The sequence below is a fragment of the Canis lupus genome, chromosome 15 (genome assembly GCF_048164855.1).
Source record: "Canis lupus baileyi chromosome 15, mCanLup2.hap1, whole genome shotgun sequence".
In the NCBI taxonomy this organism is placed as follows: domain Eukaryota; kingdom Metazoa; phylum Chordata; class Mammalia; order Carnivora; family Canidae; genus Canis; species Canis lupus.
This window is the reverse complement of record NC_132852.1, coordinates 52,210,171-52,233,866: the sequence shown is the minus strand read 5'-3', so window position 1 is coordinate 52,233,866 and position 23,696 is coordinate 52,210,171. Positions and strand designations below refer to the sequence as shown.

Below are 23,696 nucleotides of genomic sequence, written 5' to 3'. Positions count from 1 at the left end.
CAATTCATGAGCTCACTCTCTCAAATAAATAAATACAATCTTTTTTAAAAGCCCTAGAATATATATTTCATTCAATCAGTTTGAAAATACTAGTCAAAAAAAAAAAAAAAAAAAAGAGGAAGAAGAAGAAGAAGCTAAGTCCACATGAATTCAGGAATCTACTGAAGTTCCTGAATTTTTCCTCAAGTATTCCAGATATCTTACCACTACTGTTCACATAACAGAACCACTGAAAACTAGTAACTGAAGAAAGACTTAGGCAGCAATAACCAAAACACAAAATCCACAATATTTTTTACTTATAGCAAAAATTCAAAAGCCTGTTGATGTGTTAATTAATAATATACAAGAGGGATGTAGATCCCTCCTGTCCCTAAACAACTTTAGAGCATTTGTTGAACAGAACTCAGGTTGGAATGGGATCATAGGCAGAGTATCAAGACTTTGTTAGTAAATATATGCTTGAGGTAAAAGAGGAAATAGGGGAAGAGATAAAGCTGATATGTATTTGCTGATCCAAGTCAAATTCAATTAGGCAGAAAGAGAAAGGGACCCTATTCCAACAAACTCACCCCTCTTTCTACCAAGCATAAGGAAACAGTGGTTGAGGCAGAGCTGGTGTACCCGGATAACTTCATATGAATTTACTACCCAAAATAATCATGTACCATGTACCCTCAGAAGATCAACTCAGTCTAGAGAAATAAGGGATGTTTGTTTAGGAAAGGGAAACAGAGGCCACGGGCATAAAGAAGTGATTAAAATGGAAAAATTTAAACTCTGAATACTATGTCTTATAGAACTGGAGGCACACTCCGCGAAATAAAAAAATAGATGGATTCCAACACAACTGGAGGATTTAAGATAGACATAGGGAGGATTAAGGGAAGTCTGTTGGGGAGGTTCCTGGCTGGCTCAGTTGGAGCAGCATGCAACTCTTGATCTCAGGGTCTTGAGTCCAAGCTCTACATTGGGCATGGAGCCTTCTTTTAAATAAATAAGTAAATAAATAATTTTAAAGATAAAAACATTTTTAAAGGAGGGGAGGGACAATTGCCCAACTCAATCAGTAGAGCATGTGACTCTTGATTTCAGGGTCATGAGTTCGACCCCCATGCTGGGTGTTGAGATTACCTAAAAAAAGAGAGAGGGATGCTTGGGTGGCTCAGCAGTTGAGCGTCTGCCTTTGGCTCAGGGTGTGATCCCAGAGTCTGGGATTGAGTTCCGCATCAGGCTCCTTGCAGGGAGCCTTCTTCTCCCTATGCCTGTGTCTCTTATGAATAAGTAAAATCTTTAGAAAGAGAGAGAGAAAGAAAAGCCTGTGAGTAATCTGCTGATATTCTGCTTATCTGAGATGTTATGTCCCAAGCATGGTCCTTTGTTTCTCTCAGGAAAGAAAAAGTCAGTCCCTTTTATAGAAGAGTAAAATAAAAAAGCACTGTCTCAGTCACAGAAAAAGGACCTGATCCAGTAAGCTTAGGACTCTTGAGTGGAAAGAAAAAGAAGCCAGTCAGATTCCTGATTAGAGAATCTGGGACAGCTCTGATGAGTAATGGTTACACTGTTTATTGAATCTGGGGTGTAAAAGGAGCTGGCATAGGCAGGAAGCATTTGCCTTGCTTCCAGGCAGACAGAATCAATCTGAAAATCCCTGGCTAAAATAAAGAAGAACAGGAACAAGAAATTTCTCTGTCATCACACCAGTAGTGTACTAGGTTATGTGTTTCCGCAAGACACCAACAAGATTTTTTTAAGTACTCTGGAGAAAGATACTGCACTTAATTAAAACAGTTATCAAGGGGGAGGGGGAAAAACAAAAAAAACAAAAAAAGAAAATAGTTATCAAAGCAAACCAATCCATCATCCCTTGTATCTTATGAGAAACTACCTCCAATGTATATCTACTCCAGCAACAACAAAAAAAACTTCTCAACCAGGACTCACACACAGTACTGGAAACACTGCTTATATATATATATATATATATGTATATACACACACATATACACACTACTGAACCACCACAGGCAGGCACATATTATGTTCGTGCCAGAGGAGTAAAATCTGCTTTTTCCAGAATTGCTTTTTATACCTAGTTCTGCTTGCAGCCAATTATACACTCCATTTCTACAACCAATGGTCAAAATTTACAAACCAAAAGGTTTATAAGGATAGCTTACTGGACCACAACCTTAGAACCTGCAGCTTCATCAGTATCAAACTCCAGCTAAGAGTGAAAACTGTCACTATTTCTTTTCTTTAAAAGATTTTGCTTATTTATTCATGAGAGACACACAGAGAGAGGCAGAGACACAGGCAGAGGGAGAAGCAGGCTCCATGCAGAGTCCGATGTGGGACTTGATCCCCAGACTGGGATCACGCCGTGAGCCAAAGGCAGACCCTCAACCGCTGAGCCACAGAGCAATCCCAAAACTGTCACTAATTTAAATACAATCTGTGTCCTGTCTCAGTAGTCAGCCTCCCCTTCCACTCTTCCCTCTGTCTTCTCCACACGGCCCCTCTCCTGCCTCACAATGAGGATTATATTAAACCATACTTTCCATTTGGCTATAAATGTTTGTATGAATTATAATTAACCTTGTTAGATACCAATGGAATTATTCTTCCCAAGTCTGAATGAAAATAGAAGGAAAATTATACCACATTTAATATGAACACTCAGAGCTGTTCCAGAAAGACACTTTCATATAAAGTGACAAAAAATACATTTAAATCTAAAATAACATTCAACCTGTAAAGTTGTAACTAACTATATTTTTAAATGAATTCTTAAAGTTTAAATAATCTTTTAATTAAAGAAGATAATTACTTACTCCAGAAGAATATTATTCATATCCTGTGTAAAGAATTTTTTCCTTCCTTCTTCATCAAAAAGTTTGGCAGCCTAGAGAAACATAAGATTGTTGATATCGCTTTCAATAAACACATTATTTGTTTCCATATCTATTTACTAAAGAATAAACTTCAGAAGGAGGGCTATTGTGATTTTTTTCACTTTGTATCTTCTGTACCCAGCTTAGTACCTGGCATGAGTAGGCAATTACACTGTTGAAACAAATTCAGCATATATACCACTATTTCATATTATATCTGTATTTAATTTTTCTTAATCTTCCTAAATTAACAAAATTATACATATAAGACTTTTTAGTGCTTTGGGTATCTTGTGTACTTTGACTATCCATAGGTTTATTAATTATTGCTGTGGTCTCCAAGATAATAGAAAGCAGATGTCTCACTTTCTGTTGAGTGTCTACAGAATATCTGTCTGATATTCTATATGTTATATTCATCACCATGTTTAATCCTTATAACAGCCAATGACACTGGCATGACAGCTCCCATTATACAAACAAGGAACCCAAATCTGTCAGATGTTACATAACATGCCCCCAATCACACTACTACTAAGTGGTGGATCCAGGACTCAGATCACAGGCTTTCTGACTTCAACTGTGCAACACTGCAACCCTGCACAAAGATACTGCAGCCTGTCTAGGTTCCATCTAGTTACTAACAACAAAGAAACAGGTGAAGTTATTATCAAGGGATAAGCAAAAATTAATGCAATGAGCTTAATTTCATCATTATGTGTGTCACTTCAATCAGGTGACCAGAAACCAAGTATACCAATACACTCTACCATAAGCAAAATCTACTGGGAAAAATCACAAACAATGTAGTTGAGGTCCATGAGATGTAAAATACCAAGAAGCCTGATCTAATAACCTGAGCAAGCCATATGCTGACTCTGTCAACCCACCAAGTTATTTGATCATTTTACAGGCAATAAATAAAATTTCTAAGCCATGCCTCGGTATTTCATAGAAAGAATGAAAACTGGGTATATGTAGGGGGCAGAAATATATGAAAGTTGTAAGGAAAACTAAACTTCAAGAAGGAGAATCAAAAAAAGTCAAGAGGTTAAATAGTGGGAGAATATTACAAAGTAAGAAAAGAACCACAAGAAGCAACTCCTTATCATACATACATAAGCATTTGAGCCAAAGATGAGTTCTCACCTCCTAAAGAAAAAATACCATCTCATATATCAAAGAAAATATAGAGAAGTCATAGATACCAGTAACTGAAATCAAACGTCTTACTGATGATTTCCTACTAAGGAGTTAGGGAGCAGCTGTATTAACTCTGGTAGGACTACTACAGAGAAGGAGAGAATAGTTTTGTTTTGTTTTTTTAAGATTTTATTATTTATTTATTCATAGAGATGCAGAGAGACAGAGAGAGAGAGGCAGAGACACAGGCAGAGGGAGAAGCAGGCTCCATGCAGAGAGCCTGACGTGGGATTTGATCCAGGGTCACCAGATCACACCCTGGGCTGCAGGCAGTGCTAAACCACTGCGCCACCGGGGCTGCCCGAGAATAGTTTTTAGTATATAAAATATGACAAAACTTTTACAAGATTGTAACACACTTACTACTAACCAATTCGGTTTATGAAGTGAAAATGGCATAAACACAGCAGACGGGGAGTGCCTGAATGCCTGCCTTTAAGTCCTGACTTTGAGTCATGGCTCAGCCCTTTAAAAATTATGTGGCCTTGGGCAAATCATTTAACTTTTGAACTTTAGTTTCCTCATCTATTAAATAGAAGAATATTACCTGGGCAGCCTAGGTGGCTCAGCATTTTAGTGCCACCTTCAGCCAAGGGCGTGATCCCGGAGTCCCGGGATTGAGTCCCATGTCAGGTTCCCTGCATGGAGCCTGCTTCTCCCTCTGCCTGTGTCTCTGCCTCTCTCTCTCTCTCTCTCTCTCTCTCTCACTCTCTGTGTGTCTCTCATGAATAAATAAATAAGATCTTAAAAAAAGAAGAAGAAGAAGAAGAAAGAAGGAAGAAGGAAGAAGGAAGAAGGAAGAAGAAGAAGAATACTATCTACCTCAATTGATTGTTGGAGGATTAGACTATACAGTATGTAAAGTACACTAACCCCAATCAGGGTGCTGTCTCCTGAATGGTAAATGCTATATGAAACACAACAGCACTGCACTCAATACAGAGTACAGATTTCTGCTAAATAAACAAGAGCTATATTATTAATAATATCTTTAAAAATGTGGATCAGGATCCCTGGGTGGCGCAGCGATTTAGCGCCTGCCTTTGGCCCAGGGCGCGATCCTGGAGACCCGGGATCGAATCCCACATCAGGCTCCCGGGGCATGGAGCCTGCTTCTCCCTCTGCCTGTGTCTCTGCCTCTCTCTCTCTCTCTGTCTCTCAGTCTTTCATGAATAAATAAATAAATAAAATCTTTAAAAAAAAATGTGGATCATATCACTAACACTTTTTAAAACCTAGAATAAAATAAAGGTTTTTAGGGAACCTGGGATAGTAACATGGGATAGTAAAAAGCACATATTTTGGAGTCAAGTGAACCCTTGTGGCTAAACTCTGGCTCTACCACTTACTAGCTGCATGGACCTGACCAAGCTATTTAACCTACCCCAGGTTTCTTAAACCATAAAAAGAACTAGTACCTATATTTCCTACACAAAATAGCTGAGAATATTAAATTAAAAATCTATTTATTACTGAAACTATAGATTGAATACTTTTCGAAAAATAAGCACAGAAAATAGCAAAACAATGAAAATGAAAGAGAAGAGTAATGAAACAGGATAAAAAAATGACTAAGATTATATAATTTTAACAATTGTAAAAAGATAAAATCATCTGTTAAAAGATTCAGATTAGATCAATTAGGAAATAATATGCTGTTAAGAGAAAGTGCTACAATAAAGAAAATCAAAGAGGTTGAAGATAAATGATGAGAAAACCTGTAAGTACCATGTAAAAATAAAGAGAAAGGAGTCTATAGTAAATCAGACAAAGCTAAATTTGGGTAAAAGGCATTAATTATACAAAAAGTCACCTTCAAATGATAACGATTGCAAAGATGTAGCCATCCAGAATTTTATAGGTCAAACATCATAGCATGGAAATAAATAAAGCAAAAATGACGGTAAACACAATTTATAATCTAAGAAATACAATGAGATATTTTAACATACTTCTCTACGTTCTAGACTAATGAAGTACAGTAAAATAAGTAAAAATACAGAGGAACTAAGTCACTACTGCAGAAGAAATGCTAAATAAAAAAACTGAAAAAATACAGAATTATTAAAAATAAGATCTGTGGGCCAGTTACTGGAAAAATCAAATAAATCAAATACTCCTCTAATCAGTTATTTATAATTTAGGAAAAGTTACAAGAAATAAATATAATATAAAGATGATTAGTAAATTTTAAAACATGACTTAGGAAAAAAAAAAAAAAAACATGACTTAGGTTGGGTTACCATAATCCCAGGAGAAAGCAGAGAGCTGTAGAATAGTCCATTACCATCCCATTAGTTATTTTTTATAATAGTATAATATTTGCAATTGCATGGATTAAAATCCAGAAAAATAAGTAGTTTAATAGTGGTTATCTTTGTTGGGGATGGGGAGTGTCATATTACGGGGGATCTTTCCCTATGTATGATAATACATTTTGTATTGTGCATTTTACTTTTACAGTTAGGGAAAAAATGAGAACTAAAATATAGCATGGGTTCAAATAAACACACTAAGGTAATCAAGAAGGGCATTTTAAGCTAGGTTTGGCATGTTATTTTAAGTCAAAATACTATCTCCCTAGACTAAATGGGTAAGTGTGATGACATTCATCTGGATTTGTAGCTAATTAAACAAAGATTATGAATCCAAGTCCATCTGGAGAGGTATCTAATGTGACATGCTTAAACTCAGCTCTCAGGTTTGTCCTAATGGGAACACAATGCATGCTTACTAAACAATGCATGCTTACTAAGCTGGAAAGGATTAGCTGGAAAAAGCAATTATAAAATAACTGGATGTCAATATAGTTTGGACCAAATTTAGGTATACTTTTGTAATGTCTATTATAAAACTATTTGCCTATACTTTCCCTCTGTTGTCGTTACACAACTTTTTTTATAGTAAAAATTGTATTTATGAAACTTATGCTGAAAAACATTTTGAGGATGAGGGGCGCCTGGGTGGCTCAGTTGGTTAAGCGTCCAACTCTTGATTTTGGCTCAGGTCATGACCCCTGGGTACTGGGACCGAGCCCCACATTGAGCTCTATGCCCAGTGGGGAGTCTGCTTGAGGATTCTCTCTTCCTCTGCCCTTCTCACCTTGTGTTCACTTGTGTGCGCACATGCTTACTTTCTAAAATAAATAAATCTTTAAAAAAACGTTTAAGATGAAATGAAATAATAAAAAGTCACCCATATGATTCTATAACTATAGTTACACATATTTCTACTTAAAATCAAAGGCCTATGCATACAGCCAATGCATAAAAGGAAATATAGAAAATTAAAAGTTGTTTATTTATATGGGTGTTGGGACTGTGGGTTATTATTTTTGTCTTATACAAAGCATTTATTATGTTTATGTAGCAAATAAGAAACAAGGGAATTATTACACTTACTACACGGAGGTCTTCAATGCGTTTTTCAAGAAGGACAGGTAGGCCCTCTGGGAGTATAGGCACCACCTTGGGCATAACCTGAGAGGCATAGGTTGGCTGGGTGGTGTTTCCATTCTCACCCCCTGACTCAGAGAGGGGGCTACCATCAGAAGCAGCATCCAGTAATCTGTCAAAGTCAAAATCATCTAGCATCTCTAGGGCATTTTCAGCTTCCTGAAACAGTTCGTGTTCATTTGTGCCAACAAAAATGGGGAGGTCCGGATCAGCACTGTTCAGATTTAAGTCTGAGACATCATTTCCCAACACTACAGCAGTGGATGGGGGTTTATTCAGAGAAGAGGTCGTTAAGTTCACTGGGATTTTAGGGTTAGGCTCCTTCTTTAATGCATCCTTCTCTTTCTGAAATTTTCGTATCATGGCAGCCAGAGAAAGAGAATCTTTGTAACGTTTCTTCTTTTTTTCAGACTTGTGTGAATTTAGAGCTACAACTCTGTGAAGAAAAAAAGTCATCCATTAGGCTATGTATGATTTTAAAGTTTAAAGCTTCATGTAAATAAGTAGGCACAGATGATCAAAACAATCATTTGATAGGTGGAAGAACAAATCTCTTATTAAATTATCCTCTTATCACAGCATCTTCCTCATCATCTGGACTGTCACTGAGGAAAGGTTGAGGGTAAATGGCCATCAGAGTGAAGAAAATGAAAGGACCAAAGTTAACAGAAAGAAACAACAAAATGAATGTCACAGGTTTATGAGAGTATATTAAGTTTTTTTTTTTAAACTTTATTTATTTATTCATAGAGACACAGAGAGAGAGAGAGGCAGAGATACAGGCAGAGGGAGAAGCAGGCTCCATGCAGAGAGCCTGACTTGGGACTTGATCCAGGGTCTCCAGGATCACGCCCTGGGCTGCAGGCGGCGCTAAACCGCTGCGCCACCGGGGCTACCCCGAGAGTATATTAAGTTAAACTTACTACTCTTTGGAATGTTCACATTCTTAAGCATATTTGGTAAAGTAGTCACCTACGAAATTAACAAAGTAAAGAAATGCACTTTCCTCAAAGTGACCAGAGAAGCTCACACAAGCACAACTTCAAGCTGGTACCCCAGGTGGTTTGTGCTACAAACTGCCAAAGAAATACAAAATCTTTCTAGACCCTATTCTATCTGCTACTACCTTCTGATCATTTTCATTTTCCCCTCTGGGAACAGGCATGGGAGGCAATCACATATGTATAATTTTCTATGATAATGTTCTTCCAGGGCAGCCCGGGTGGCTCAGTGGTTTAGCGCCGCCTTCGGCCCAGGGTATGATCCTGGACACCTGGGATGGAGTCCCACGTTGGGCTCCCTGCATGGAGCTTGCTTCTCCGTCTGCCTGTGTCTCTGCCTCTCTCTCTCTGTGTGTCTCTCATGAATAAATAAATAAAATCTTAAAAAAAAAAAAGAAAAAAAGAAATGAAAATGTTCTTCCTACAGAGACCATGGGGGAAAAGTAGTTTCAGTTTAGTTATCACTTTCTCTAGAAACCTTTCCTTTTTTTTTTTTTTTTTTTTAAATCTTTTTTTTTTTTTTTTTAATTTTTATTTATTTATGATAGCCACACACACAGAGAGAGAGAGAGAGAGGCAGAGACACAGGCAGAGGGAGAAGCAGGCTCCATGCACCGGGAGCCCGATGTGGGATTCGATCCCGGGTCTCCAGGATCGCGCCCTGGGCCAAAGGCAGGCGCCAAACCACTGCGCCACCCAGGGATCCCGAAACCTTTCCTATATTCTATGGTTTATATGCTTCTACTCTGCACTACTGAATCAAAAAGATGTTTGTACCTTCGAGGAAAGTCCACATTTCATTTATTGTCATATATTCCCAAACCACAATGTCTGGTATACAACAGGTACTTAATAAATATTTGCTGCATGAATAAGCTATGAATTTGAGAAACTGACAAATTCAATAGAAGGCATTATAAAGACTTTGTTCCCAAAGAAGTTTGCTTGTAAATAATGAACTTTTAAAACATGCATTAGTAATATACATATTTTTTTCCTTAATTACTTAAGGACTCCAGGGTCATTAAAATCTCATGTTTATGGGAGGATATTGTACGGAGGTATGTTAATCTCCTTACGATAACCTTTTGAGTATTGATAACCCAAAATTCAGATGCACCTCCCCTACTTAAGGAGAGAAAGAAAATCTAACCTCTCATAGTTTCTGTCCCTTAGTTCCCCTCAAAAAAAAAGCAAGAACAACTGGTAATTTTATGAATGCATGGTATAAACATTTTATTCTTATGATTTAAGTCTTTGGAGAAATTCTACTTGATTTTTAGAGATAATATCATTACCTAAAGTCACAAGCATGAAGAAAAGCTAAATAAAATAAGTGACTTTTTAAGTAGTGAAACAACTACAAATTGCTTACACACATACTAAGACTACCACCAGTCCTCAAAAACTAGGCTTAGTTTTGTACAGAAAGTATAAAAGATTTGTTTGATGTTTATACCATCTTTTCAAACTGATTCTTGTTGGTAAAAAGTTGTAATGAGCAAAATACTTAGTGCACTAATTTGTAAATCTGATCTAAAACATCATGAGTCTCTAAAAAGATAAAGTCTCTACTTATCAATAAATACAATGTTAATTTAGGATGATGAAGCTTTCTACTTACTGATACTTATACTTAATATACATTAATATTAAAATGTTAATAGTTATTGACATTTATATAGTATTAAATTAGATCCAGCTAAACTGAATGAATTAAAGCTAAATATATCTTTTTAAAAGGGCAGCTAGTCATGCTATGACCCTAGTTCCCTTATGACATTTAATTTTACGTACCCCAGTTGTTTGGGTACTTTTTTCCTTGGCTTCTTCTCCTTTTCCCCTTCCTCTTTCCGCTTCCGCTTCTTCATCTCAATATCATCTTCTTTTATTTTGGGAATCTGCAAATGATAGAAGAATGTATCACTTATCTGAGTATCAACAATTTACTCCATGATGTTATCAATCTAGCACCTAAGATACTGTTTTCTCTAGAAGTTCAGTGTGCATTAAGAGTGCTTTGTTATAAATGTAGACTTTGGGGTCTACAAGCACTGCCTGATTTTTAATAAAAATTGTGATGATTCTGGCACAAGTCCTTGGATCACATTTCAAGAAACACTTAAGGACACGCTATTCGTTTCCTAAAACAATATATACACTCCATAGAATTAGTGTTATAAATTACATCTTAGGAAAGGTTAATGGTTTTTTATAATCATTTCTGTACCAAGAATTTTTTTTTAAAGATTTTATTTATTTATTCATGAGAGACACACACACACACACACAGAGGCAGAGACACAGGCAGAGGGAGAAGCAGGCTCCCTTCAGGGACCCCAATGTGGGACTTGATCCCAGGACCCTGGGTTCACACCCTGAGCCACAGGCAGATGCTCAACCGCTGAACCACTCAGGCGTCCTTCTATACTAAGTCTTAACTTACCCTAGAAACAGAAACTTATCCCCCAGATTATTAGACTACATATGGAGAAAGAAGTTTTAGAAGAAAATATAATTCTACGATGTAAATATCAATTTCCCCATATCTATATAATTTTACTTTAAAGCACATAAATAACTACAGATTCATTAAACAATGGCTAGCATTCTTTTTCTTATATTCATAAGTGAATTTAAAAAGTATACCCTATTAGCTGAAAACTCATTACTCTTGCCATGTTGGATAAACGTACTTTGGGTGGCTTGTGCTTTTGGTTGTCTGTAATATCTTCTTCTTCAGTATCTGAAGCTTGGCGAAACTGCAGAGTGCCTGTGTTGATGTAAAAGCCTCCATATTTTGTTGTTAGAGAAGCAGGAACTAATTCGTCATACTATATTAAAAAAAAAAAAAAAGGATTCAGATATATCCTATTATTAACTCTATAAATATATCAAAGAAATTCAATCACTATGTTAGCAACTTCCTTAAATCCTAACTACAAAACTGCACTGAGGATGTTTATGGAATAAATTTAGAAAAAGTTAGTATCTGGGATAAAAATAACCACAGGTTACTCAGAAAGAAAGGAAATTCTGGAATAACGAAGCAAATTCTATCATCTACTAAGAAAAATTTAAAAATCACTGCTACTATTCTTTTTTTTTTTTAATTTTTTTTTTAATTTTTTTTATTTATTTATGATAGTCACAGAGAGAGAGAGAGAGAGGCAGAGACACAGGCAGAGGGAGAAGCAGGCTCCATGCACCGGGAGCCTGACGTGGGATTCGATCCCGGGTCTCCAGGATCGCGCCCTGGGCCAAAGGCAGGCGCTAAACCACTGCGCCACCCAGGGATCCCTCACTGCTACTATTCTTAATGCGAATGATTCTTTTTTTTTTTTAACATTTTTTTAAATGTATCTTTAAAGTGTTCTCTACATCCAACGTGGGGCTCAAACCCACAACCCAGAGATTAAGAGTCACACATTCTACCAACTGAGCCAGCCAGGCACCCAAGAACAAATGATCCTGATGAGGATCAGGATCAATTAAATTAAACAAATTAATTAAAACAGATGACTAAATGTCCAGGCAAAGAATAAATTATATTTCCTACAATACCAGTATATAATTTTATTCATATGGAGATTATAAAGAAGAACAAAGTTATTTTTTCTGTCTTGGCTCTAAACTTTTTGGTGAAAAATTTTTATATGTTTAAAACAAAAATAGCATATGTATTTAAAAAGGAAGTACAAAAATAACTACCTACTTCAGTAAGCATACACTGTAATGAGCCATGTACTTTGCTTGGAGCAAGAGATGCAAATTATCTAAACTAGACTGAAGGTCTGACCTAAAATATCACTTAAGCTGATGTCCTCTAAGCTTGGATTTTAAAGTTTATTACTTCTCACCTGATTAAAATGGACAAAAAACACACATTAAGTGAAAATCAATCTAAACCAAACAATGGAGTCCATAGTGCTTGAGAAAAAGAAAACAAACTACTTATCTAATAGAAGCTAGATACCTGCTACCCAAGGTCCCCAGAACTCTACTTACAGGTTCTTCATAGTTTACATTTTTAAGAAAGTCAGATTTTTAAAAAAATATTTTATTTATTTATTCATGAGAGACACAGAGAGTGAGGCAGAGACACAGGCAGAGGGAGAAGCAGGCTCCTTGTAGGGAGCCCGATGCAGGACTTGATCCCGGGATTCCAGGATCACGCCCTGAGCCAACGGCAGTCGCTCAACCACTGAGCCACCCAGGCGTCCCTAGCCTTAATATTCTTATAGTAACTATTACCTTCTCTATAGTCCTTGTCCATGGCAAAGGAGTTTCCTTAAAAATCTGACTTTCTTGGGATGCCTGGGTGGCACAGCAGTTGAGCAACTGACTTTGGCTCAGGGCGTGATCCTGGAATCCCGGGATCAAGTCCCGCATCGGGTTCCCTACAAGGAGCCTGCTTCTCCCTCTGCCTGTGTCTCTGCCTCACTCTCTGTGTCTCTCATGAATAAATAAATAAAATCTTTTAAAAAAAGAATATTAAGGCTAAATACAAAATTTTTTAAATTTTTTTTTTTAAGATTTATTTATTTATTCAGAGAGAGAGAGAAAGGCAGAGACACAGGCAAAGGGAGAAGCAGGCTCCATGCAGGAAGCCCGATGTGGGACTCGATCCCAGGTCTCCAGGATCACACCCCAGGCTGCAGGAGGCACCAAACCACTGCGCCACCAGGGCTGCCCTAAATACAAAATTTTTGCTTGTAACCTTTATCCATTTCAATTAAATGGTAAATAGAAAGAATTTCCAGTTTAATCATATAGAATCAAAAAGAAATGAAGTGGAGGGCGGGAAAGGAATGAATTGCTTTCTTGTTGCTTCATTTGATGGGCTACTCTTAAAAGATCCAGGAGTAAAACCTTCAGAAAGGGTCTGGTACTATCTGTAAGCAAAGGAGTGATGTGCAGAGTAGAGAATTAGAAGTGAAATGACTCTATAGTAATTATTTTTGGAAATGTGTAACTGACAAACACATCTGTACTTTTTGCTTACACTGCTTTAAAATTTACAATCCTCCTTCATATAAATTATTTCACTTGGTCCTCCTGATACCTTTGAGGCAAAAAAGACAAGTATTATTCCCATTTTGTAAGTGAAAACCAAATTTAGAGGTTAAGAACCTTGCCAGAGTAATTTTTTTAGCTTATGGTAGCGGCCCTGGCTGTATTCCAAACTATCTACTACACTAAGCAGCTTCTCCACCAGGAAACACCTTCATCACTACCTTACAGGGCAACATGGGTATATTTAACATCTGAATGCTGCAGTATTTTACTAAGCATTTCCTATTGGAGCACCCTTCAGGAGAACAAGCTCTCTATGCATATATAATTTAGCCTTTTAAGTAGAATGTGTTAGGAAGCAATGGAATACTGAACTTGAAAATCAGAAGGCCTGGATTTAGATCCTTTGTCAATGACTGGTTAATTGTGACTCAGAGGAAATCTCTTAACATCAATACTTTGGGATTGTGTAACAGTGACAACACTACTTACTCCAGGAAGTTCTAGTGAAATTTAAAAGAAACAACCTAAATAAAAGTGTAACTCATGCCTGGCATTACTATTTATTAATAAGAAAAAATTTTTTCCTTTCAGTCTTTACAAAATTTGGCGGTATCAGTGACACTAAACATAATCTTCAAAAGCATTTATTTTCAGGTATCTATCGTAATAGGCAGTACATGAGGCTGACAATTATTTAGAACTGGATTATTTTCACTATCAAATAATTACAAACAACGAAAGCTTACTGGTAATACAATCAATGAAAAGAACAGAAAATCATTTGTTGGATTATAATTGTTTTATGTCTGAAATACCTCATAAACAGAACCCAATAATCTGTTTAAGATAATAATGCAAAATTATTTGGCAAGTCAATGAACAAGCTGTATTCTAATTCAATTTCCTCTTACAAAACAGGAACCTACCTTGGCCTCTAAATGTCAATAACTAATTATAAAATTTTTATGCAACTTAACCTACAAAATTTGTCCTTATTTATTAAAATGGTAGCTTTCAAATTTTGTTCACCACCACCCAAGTGGAAAATACTTTACGCATCAAAACCCAGTGCATGCATACACACATATACACGTAAAAAAAAACCTCACATAATCTACTATGATTTACTATGATAGCTCCTATTCTATTCTACTTCATTTTCATTAAAAATGCTGGCCATACTCTCTAAATTGATATATAATCCAGTTATGGGTTCCAAAAGTCAGTCTGAAAAACACTTTATTCAAATATTCTGACTGTAGCAGAGAAAACTGGGTAATGCTAAAAGATTTGCTTAAAATCTCTAGAAACCTAGTTAAGTCTAGAATCTAGGAATTCTGACTTGTGTTTCATGTCAAGGTCAAGACTCCTAAAAACATCCTATCCCTTAACCTACAAAAAGGTTTCTCAACCTTTCTGGTAACAAGAAGACTTCTCTACTCCAAAATATTGTCAGTATTTTACTCCTATAGACCAGGTTGCCCCTGATATGGTAAACCAGTTTATGTCAGGACACTAAAATAACTTGGGAGTATGACAGGGTATCCACTATGCCTCCTGCTGAAAGTTCTACCCAGCAGTCTCCTACCACTATATGCCTTATCATCATCTATATTACCAAGGAGTGTAGTAAGAGGAAAAAGAAATACTAATTTGTGGGTGGTACTATAATGCTTACCTAGGCATCACTTTTTGTATATTCTAAGTAATCACTGTACAACACAGAGGATATCATAAGTCAGGGTTTAGATTACTCTAGTGCACTAAGAATGTAAGAACATATACCTTATCTGCCCCTAAATATGATATGCCCTCACTCATTTGCTATGTGGTCAATGGACTACTACAGTCCTTAAATGCTTTCCTAAATTCCTCATTCTTTAAGAGAAAGACGACTCCAGGGGAAAAGCTGTAGGGCTTAATCAAAACAGACAGGGATAAAAGTTGGCATTCAATCACCACCAATGTAATAATGCTTGGCAGCAATAAAAAGAAAAAAAAAAGTACATTTTAAAGATGTCTGCCAGATTAACTTCAATCCAGGAGCTCCAATCTTCAAATTTGTATGGGTTCTTATCTAGAAGTCATTTGGAAATGCACCTGCCCAAGTTTGGGAATATCAATAAAAATTCAAGATATAAACACCCTTGATCAATAAATCCCACTGCTAGAAACTTATCCTATACATATATTTTCATTCTCTAATTATCTTACATATTTACTCAAGTACACAAAGATAAATGTATACAGATGTTCAATCATTTGTAAGCACAAAAAAGTGAAACAATTTAGATGTACAACAGAGGATTAGTTAGTAAAAACAAATATTGAACTATTTTAGTAACTTTATCGTTGACTTCTATCCCAAAGAATTGCTGCTATATTAAAGATACATTACTCACAGCCTCTGAGTTATCAATAAATGGATCTGTCTCATCATAGCCAAAGCCTATATCAATTAAATCTTGTAGCCGATCCTTCCGGTGTTTACGGGGTTTCCCACCCTGCAAAAAACAGATATGTTAGACTGATGGCAGTTCTCATGCTGTTTCCATAAACTTAAAAAATACCTGTCAGAATTCCAAATAATTTCTGTAGACAATCTCCCCCTCCAAGAGGCTGAATTTAAGTCCTCCCAAACTTTGAATGTAAATTGTGCTTAGGGACTTGCTCTCAAAAAGTAGAGTATGAAAGGGAAGGGACAAAGTAACTTTATAGTGAGAAACCTGGCCAACATGACCTCGGCCAGGTGATCAAGTTCAACATCAACATGATTAATTCACATTGATAACATGTACCTTTGATATGATGCGATAAAAATGGCACCTCTGTGGTCTTCTCTCAAAAGCTTATAATCCTAGTTAACCATGAGAAAAACATCAAACAAACTAAACTATGAGAAAAACATCAGGCAAACTAAATTGAGGGACACTCTACAAATAACTGATCAGTATTTCTCAAAACTGTAAAGGTAATTAAAAACAAGGAAAAATCTAAAAAACTGCCATAGTCTAGATGAATCTAAAGAGACAAAAAACTAAATGTGATATAGTATCCTGGATTGGATCCAGTAGCTAAAAAGGGCATTAGGAGTAAACTAGTAAAATCTGAATAAAACATACAGCTTAATTAATAAGAATATAACGCTGGGTTTGTTAGCTGTAACAAATCTACTATACAAACTAAGATGTCATAGGAGAGAGTGAGTGAGAATTATATGGGAAGTCTCTTATTATCTCTGCAACTTTTTTGTAAATCCAAACAATTCGTAAATTTTCTAAACCACCACAGAATTACACACATTAGACATACAAGAAAAATGAAACATGAGTGCATGCAAAAACTGGTGTAAGATCTGAAGTCTACTTAATTGTATTGTGACAATATCAATTTCCTACTCTTGATAACTATAGTTTTGTAAGATATCACCACTGGAAGAAAGTGTAATTGGTACGAGGGGAATTCTCTGTACTATGTGTGCAATTTTATGTGAGTCTATAATCTTTTTAAATAAAAAGTATTTTAGGGGCACCTGGCTGGTGCAGTCAGTACAGTGGGATCACAACCTGAGCCAAAGGCAGAGGCTCAATCCCTGAGCCACTCAGGTGCCCCATAGTAAAAGCAATCTTGAAAAAGAAAAATGAAGCTGGATGTATCACAATCCTAAATTTCAAGTTATACTACAAAACTATAGTAATTAAAACAGTAAGGTACTGGCAAAAAAAAAAAAAAAGACACATAGATCGATGGAATATGATAGGAAGCTCAGAAAAAAAAAAAAAAAACCCACGATTATATGCCCGATTAATCTTCAGCAAAGGAGGCAAGGGGCAGCCCGGGTGGTTCAGCGGTTTAGCGCAGGCTTCAGCCCCGGGCATGATACTGGAGACCTGGGATGGAGTCCCATGTCGGGCTCCCTGCATGGAGCCTGCTTCTCCCTCTGCCTGTGTCTCTGCCTCTCTCTCTCTCTCTCTCTGTGTCTCTCATGATAAATAAAATTAAAAAACAAAAAGGAAAATATAGTATATTTATAGAAAAAAAAAGAATTTAAGTATGAAAAGTCCTGTCCTAAGAAACACTGCTTTTTAAAAATATTTTATTTATTTATTCATGAGACAGAGAGAGAATGAGAGGCAGAGACACAGTCAGAGGCAGAAGCAGGCTCCATGCAGGGAGCCCAAATCAGGACTCAATCCCAGGACCCCAGGATCACATCCTGAGCTGAAGGCAGGCACTCAACCACAGAGCCACCTGGGCATGTCCTAAGAAACTTAAAACAAGACAATCCACTCAACAAATTAAGTACCTATCAAGTACCAGTCTTCATGGACTTTATAGTATTGTAGACAGGAGAAGATTAAATAAATAATTACAGTAATGATAAAGAGCAGAAAGGAAAATATAGGTGGTACCAGACTTTTTTTAAAGTGGACTTTTTAAAAAAAAGATTTATGGAAAAAAAAAAGATTTTATGTATTTATTCATGAGAGACACAGAGAAAGAGAGAGAGGCAGAGACACAGGCAGAGGGAGAAGCAGGCTCCATGCAGAGAGCCTGATGTGGGACTGGATCCCCGGACCCCAGGATCACACCCTGCGCCGAAGGCAGGGCTAAACCGCTGAGCCACCGGGCCTGCCCAATTTAACAAAGGACTTAATCAAAGTTTTCCTGAGAGGTTTATGCCCAAAGATGAGTGGAAGTAATCACTTTTGGAAGCCACTAAAAGGATCAGAATAGGGCAGTAAACTGATAATTAGTGCTTAACAAAAACTACTCCTGCTGTTATAGTGGGGAGTGTAGCAGATAGGGAAATCAGTTAGGAAGTAAAAAAAATTCAGAGATTTGCAAGAAAGTCCCAAGTTGGGGGGGGGGGCGTATAAAAAATATATGAGTACCAATCATGATGATTATGATGATGGACTCACTGAATGCTAACTTTGTATTAGCACCTATTCTAACTGTGACTACCTATTATTTCACTTTTGGCAAATGGGGAAAGCTAAAGCTTGGAAAGGGCAAATAATCTACAATCACAGGTGAAATAATTGAGCTAATCTTCAAGCTCATGACTATCTGACTTTAAAGTGCCCCTCTATTAAAAGTTCTATAAAATAAGGGTGCTCGGGTGGCTTAGTCTGTTGAGTGTAAGACTCTTGATGTCGTCTCAGGTCATGATCTCAGGGTAGTGGGATGGAGCATGGAGTCGGAGTCATGGGGGTGTCTGTGTATGCACTCAGCAGGGAGTCTCCTTGAGAGTTTCCCTCTCCCCTGCCCCATCTACCCTCCACCACTTGCATTCATCAAATAAATAAATAAATAAACCTTAAAAAAAAAGTTCTAAAAAATAAAAAAAATAAAAAGTTCTAGAAGATAAGTTAAAGAAGGGATCCCTGGGTGGCTCAGTGGTTTAGCGCCTGCCTTTGGCCCAGGGCATGATCCTGGAGTCTCAGGATCGAGTCCCACATTGGGCTCCCTGCATGGAGCCTGCTTCTCCCTCCACCCATCTCTGCCTCTCTCTCTTTGTGTCTCTCATGAATAAATAAAATCTTAGGGAAAAAAAAAAAGATAAGTTAAAGAATCTCTGGGGTCATTTTCCCACTTGGAGACACCTTAGACTCAATACTAAAAATTGAGACCAATGTCCCCCTGTCAGTCACCTCCAAATTAGCTTCTCCCACTTAACATTTCCATTTTATTCATTGTTTTTCTTCCTTAAAACTCCACTGTTAGCTAAAATTAAAAAAAGACTGATGATACCAAACAATAAGGATGTGGAGCTAATAACTCTCCTACATGGCTGGTACAAAATGATACAGCTACTCTAAAAAGGTTGGTGATTTCTTTTTTTTTTTAAGGTTGGGGATTTCTTATAAAGTTAAACATATACTTACCATATAACCTAATAATCCCACTCTTATATTTAGTCAAGAAAAATGAAAATGTATGTTCACAAAAGACCTGTATGCTAATGTTCAGAGCACCTTTATTTGTAGCAGCCAAAAACTGGAAACACCCAATATCCATTATCCAGTGAATGGATAAACAAACTGTGGTACATCCATATAAAAGGATTATCAGGCAATACAAGGGAAGAACTGTTGATAACATGTAACACATGGGTGAATTCATACTAAGTGAAAGGGGCCCAACACAAAAGACTTTAAGATTCCCATTTACAGAAAACTTCTAGAAATGGCAAAACAAAAACAAAAAACCTATAATGACATGAAGTAGATCTGACATTGCCAGGGACGGACAAGAGCTGAAGGGAGAGGATTATTTGTAGAGAGGTAAAAGGGAACTTTCTGGGAAGACGAAATTGTTCTGTATCTTGTTTGTGGTAGTGGTTATACTACTGTGTACATCTGTCAAAATCCATAAAATTATACAATTAAAATGAATTAATTGTATGCACTTAAATTATCTTTCAGTAGTGATTTTTATTTTTTCTTTTTCAGTAGTGATTTTTAAATTCATTTTTAGAATCATGATGATGTCTACTCCAACTCTCTCCCCACAAACCTTTGTTCAAGTGAATATTCACATCTACAACTTCCTTTCCATTCCACCTGCCACTGCTATCCATAATGTTGGCCATTGTTTTTCATTTAAACGTATCAAATGCTTTAATTAGCTCTCTTCCCTCACTTATCCTAATTTATCCTGCATAATATCATCTAATTAATATTTCTAAAATACCATTTCGTATCATTCCCCTGCCCAAAATGCTTCAAAAGCATCTCAGCTATTATAAAATAAATCCAAAACCCTTAATATGTCATTAAGTGCCTTGCACATGTTGATTTAAACTACCTTTCCAGGGATCCCTGGGTGGCGCAGGGGTTTGGCGCCTGCCTTTGGCCCAGGGTGTGATCCTGGAGACCCGGGATCAAATCCCACGTCGGGCTCCCGGTGCATGGAGCCTGCTTCTCCCTCTGCCTGTGTCTCTGCCTCTCTCTCTCTCTCTCTCTCTCTGTGACTATCATAAATAAATAAAAATTAAAAAAAATAAATAAATAAATAAAAAAAAAATAAACTACCTTTCCAGGGGCACCTAGGTGGCTCAGTGGTTGAACATCTGCCTTCAGCTCAGGACATGATCCTGGGGTACTGAAATCGAGTCCCATATTGGGCTCCCCACAGGGAGCCTGCTTCTCCCTCTGCCTATGTCTCTGCCTCTTTCTGTGTGTCCCTCATGAATAAATAAATCTTTTTTTTTTAAACATTTTATTTTTTATTTTTTATTTATTTATGATAGTCACAGAGAGAGAGAGAGAGAGAGGCAGAGAGACATAGGCAGAGGGAGAAGCAGGCTCCATGCACCGGGAGCCTGATGTGGGATTCGATCCCGGGTCTCCAGGATCGCATCCTGGGCCAAAGGCAGGCGCTAAACCGCTGCGCCACCCAGGGTTCCCAATCTTTTTTTTTAAATATTTATTTATTTTTTTTTTATGATAGTCACAGAGAGAGAGAGAGAGAGGCAGAGACACAGGCAGAGGGAGAAGCAGGCTCCATGCACCGGGAGCCCGACGTGGGATTCGATCCCGGGTCTCCAGGATCACGCCCTGGGCCAAAGGCAGGCGCCAAACCACTGCGCCACCCAGGGATCCCATGAATAAATAAATCTTAAAAAAAATAAATAAACTACCTTTCCAACTTTTTCTTGTAATTTTCCAAGGTGAACATTTTGATCAATTCAATCTTAAGCTTATCTTTCCTCTGCCTCCTCATCGGGAATAATCTCTTACTCCTCTCTGAGGTCTCCCACCCTTCCCAGCTAGTAAGTTTTAAAACTTTTCTCCTTGATGCTTGCTATTTAAAATCAAAATCTTTTCCTGCTCTAACATTTTTTTGTCTAGGCACAGCAAGCTGCCTATAAGACTTAACCAGGGAAAACTAAAATACAAATAGGTTCTGTTGAAATGGGAACAATCATACATATGCAGAAGTACAAATAACTCATGCATAACTAGAAAGATTTAGGAACATTTAAGTCTAGCTGAGGTGATCAGCGGTTACCACAAGCAAGTGTAGCTGTTATTAATAGTTATGAGTCCATAATCTAATATATGCAATAAAATGGCTAATTAAGTAAATGTGAATCAATGATAGTAAACAAAATGGCTAAAGCTTTACTTAGCAGTAATAGTATTAATCTCACTAACAATCCTTCTCAAAAAAAGGGTTTTACAAGTATAAGATCTTCACCAAGCATTATCAATTATAGTATCATAACAATAACAAAGGTATAAATTACATATACTATGACACATGCATTCAATGTTAACAGCCACTTTAAAATAATGTGGTAAAGAATATTTAATAATATAGAAGGCAACAAAAGCAGTATACCAAATACTATGTATAGTTCAGGCTATTTACAGAAGTTAATATTCATCAAGCTTTTGAAAGTGTTCAAACTAACTGGTAATTGTGGAGATAACATTAAAATAACAAGATCTTGCTTTTTTAATTCTCATATAAACAGTAGGATGTCATTTATGAAAAACACACCATAGCAGCATATGCCTATAGATGTAATATAAAATGCTCAAAGAATTCTAGCAAGCAGAGAACCATGGTTTTTACCAATTGGGAAGGGATATAATTGGAGGTGTAATGAAAGAGATTTTGGTTTAATATGTATTACTTGAAAAATTATTTTTCCTTTGGTAGAAACTGGAAAACCTGGTTTCTGGACAAATTCTAAAAGAGCTGAAACACTTCAAAAAAATTTTTTTAAAGATTTTATTTATTCATGAGAGACAGAGAGAGAGAGGCAGAGACATAGAGACAGAAGCAGGCTCCGTGCAGGGAGCCCAATGTGGGACTCGATCCCGGGACTCCAGGATCATACCCTGGGCCGAAGGCAGGTGTTCAACCGCTGAGCCACCCAGGTGTCCCTCAAATTTGTTTTTATTATTTTTTAAATTTTATTTATTTATTCATGAGAGAGAGAGAGAGAGAGAGAGAGAGAGAGGTAGAGACACAGGCAGAGGGAGAAGCAGTCCCCATTCAGGAAGCCTGATGCTGGACTCGATCCCAGGTCCCCAGGATAATGCTCTGGGCCAAAGGTGGCGCTAAACCGCTGAGCATCTGGGCTGCCCTCAAATTTGTTTTGTTTTTATTTTATTTTATTTTATTTTATTTTATTTATTTATTTAATTTATTTTAGAGAAAGAGAGAGAGAGGCAGAGAAACAGGCAGAGGGAGAAGCAGGCTCCATGCCAGGAGCCCAACACGGGACTCGATCCCCGAACTCCAGGATTGCGCCCTGGGCCAAAGGCAGGCGCCAAACCGTTGAGCCACCCAGGGATCCCCTCAAATTTGTTTTTAATAACAAGAATGTATCCATGTGTTACCTGAATGGTTAAAAATAATGTTGTAAGTGCAAGAGAGCACATTCAAAAAAAAAAAAAGGGGGGGGGGGCAGGGGGGCACATTCATAAGCATAAAAGCATTTTCAAAAGCCCTGAAAGGCTACACATCCAACTGGTTATGCCTGGCAGTGGGATTATAGGTGATTAGGTGATTTTTATTTTCTTCTGTTTATCTGTATTTATATATTCTTTTACAATGAACAAAATCTATGAAATATGTAAATACAGAAATACATCTCTAGGAAAGGAAACTCAGTGATTATCTCTAAGGAGGGAAATGGTTAGCTAGGAGTCAGGAATAGGAGGGAGATTTACTTGACATATTTCTTTTGTATCTTTTGAGTTTTTGTTAAGTACATGTATTATCTGTTCAAGAATTTTACTTTCTGAGGCGCCTGGGTAGCTGAGAGTCTGCCTTCAGCTCGGGTCTTGATCCCAGTCCCACATTGGGCTCCCCATGGGGAAGAGCCTGCTTCTCCCTCTGCCTGTGTCTCTGCCTCTCTCTCTGGTCTCTCATGAATAAATAAATAAAATCTTTTAAAAAAGAAAAAAAAATTTTCTTAGGTGTGGACCACCCAATGTTCAATACCATTTGGGTTTTCACTCCTTATATGGTTCTGCTTCCTTGTCCTTTGGACAAGCTGTATTTGACAAACTCACAACTGAGTAGCTCTTTCTTAAATCCCTTCCCATTAGCCAGGGTTAAATAGTCTTTCCTCTACCTATGGCTTTCTGCCAAAGCAT

The 23,696-nt window shown here is 37.2% G+C and overlaps 1 protein-coding gene and 1 non-coding gene across 5 annotated transcripts in view; both read right to left on the bottom strand.

Annotated features, from left to right (window-relative positions):
• UBN2 (ubinuclein 2) overlaps window positions 1–23,696 on the bottom strand; it is an 87,100-nt gene that overhangs the window by 49,473 nt on the left and 13,931 nt on the right. For all 4 annotated transcript variants that reach the window (XM_072777373.1, XM_072777372.1, XM_072777370.1 and 1 more), the window contains exons 3-7: window positions 15,975–16,076; window positions 11,250–11,387; window positions 10,351–10,454; window positions 7,499–7,988; window positions 2,835–2,905 (exon numbers count right to left, since the gene is read on the bottom strand). In XM_072777373.1, the coding sequence (XP_072633474.1) occupies window positions 2,835–2,905; window positions 7,499–7,988; window positions 10,351–10,454; window positions 11,250–11,387; window positions 15,975–16,076 (905 nt within the window). The remainder of the gene's footprint in view (window positions 1–2,834; window positions 2,906–7,498; window positions 7,989–10,350; window positions 10,455–11,249; window positions 11,388–15,974; window positions 16,077–23,696) is intronic.
• On the bottom strand, window positions 22,262–22,298 carry LOC140605577 (U7 small nuclear RNA). The gene has a single exon (XR_012008216.1). It is a non-coding gene; the product is annotated as a U7 small nuclear RNA (small nuclear RNA).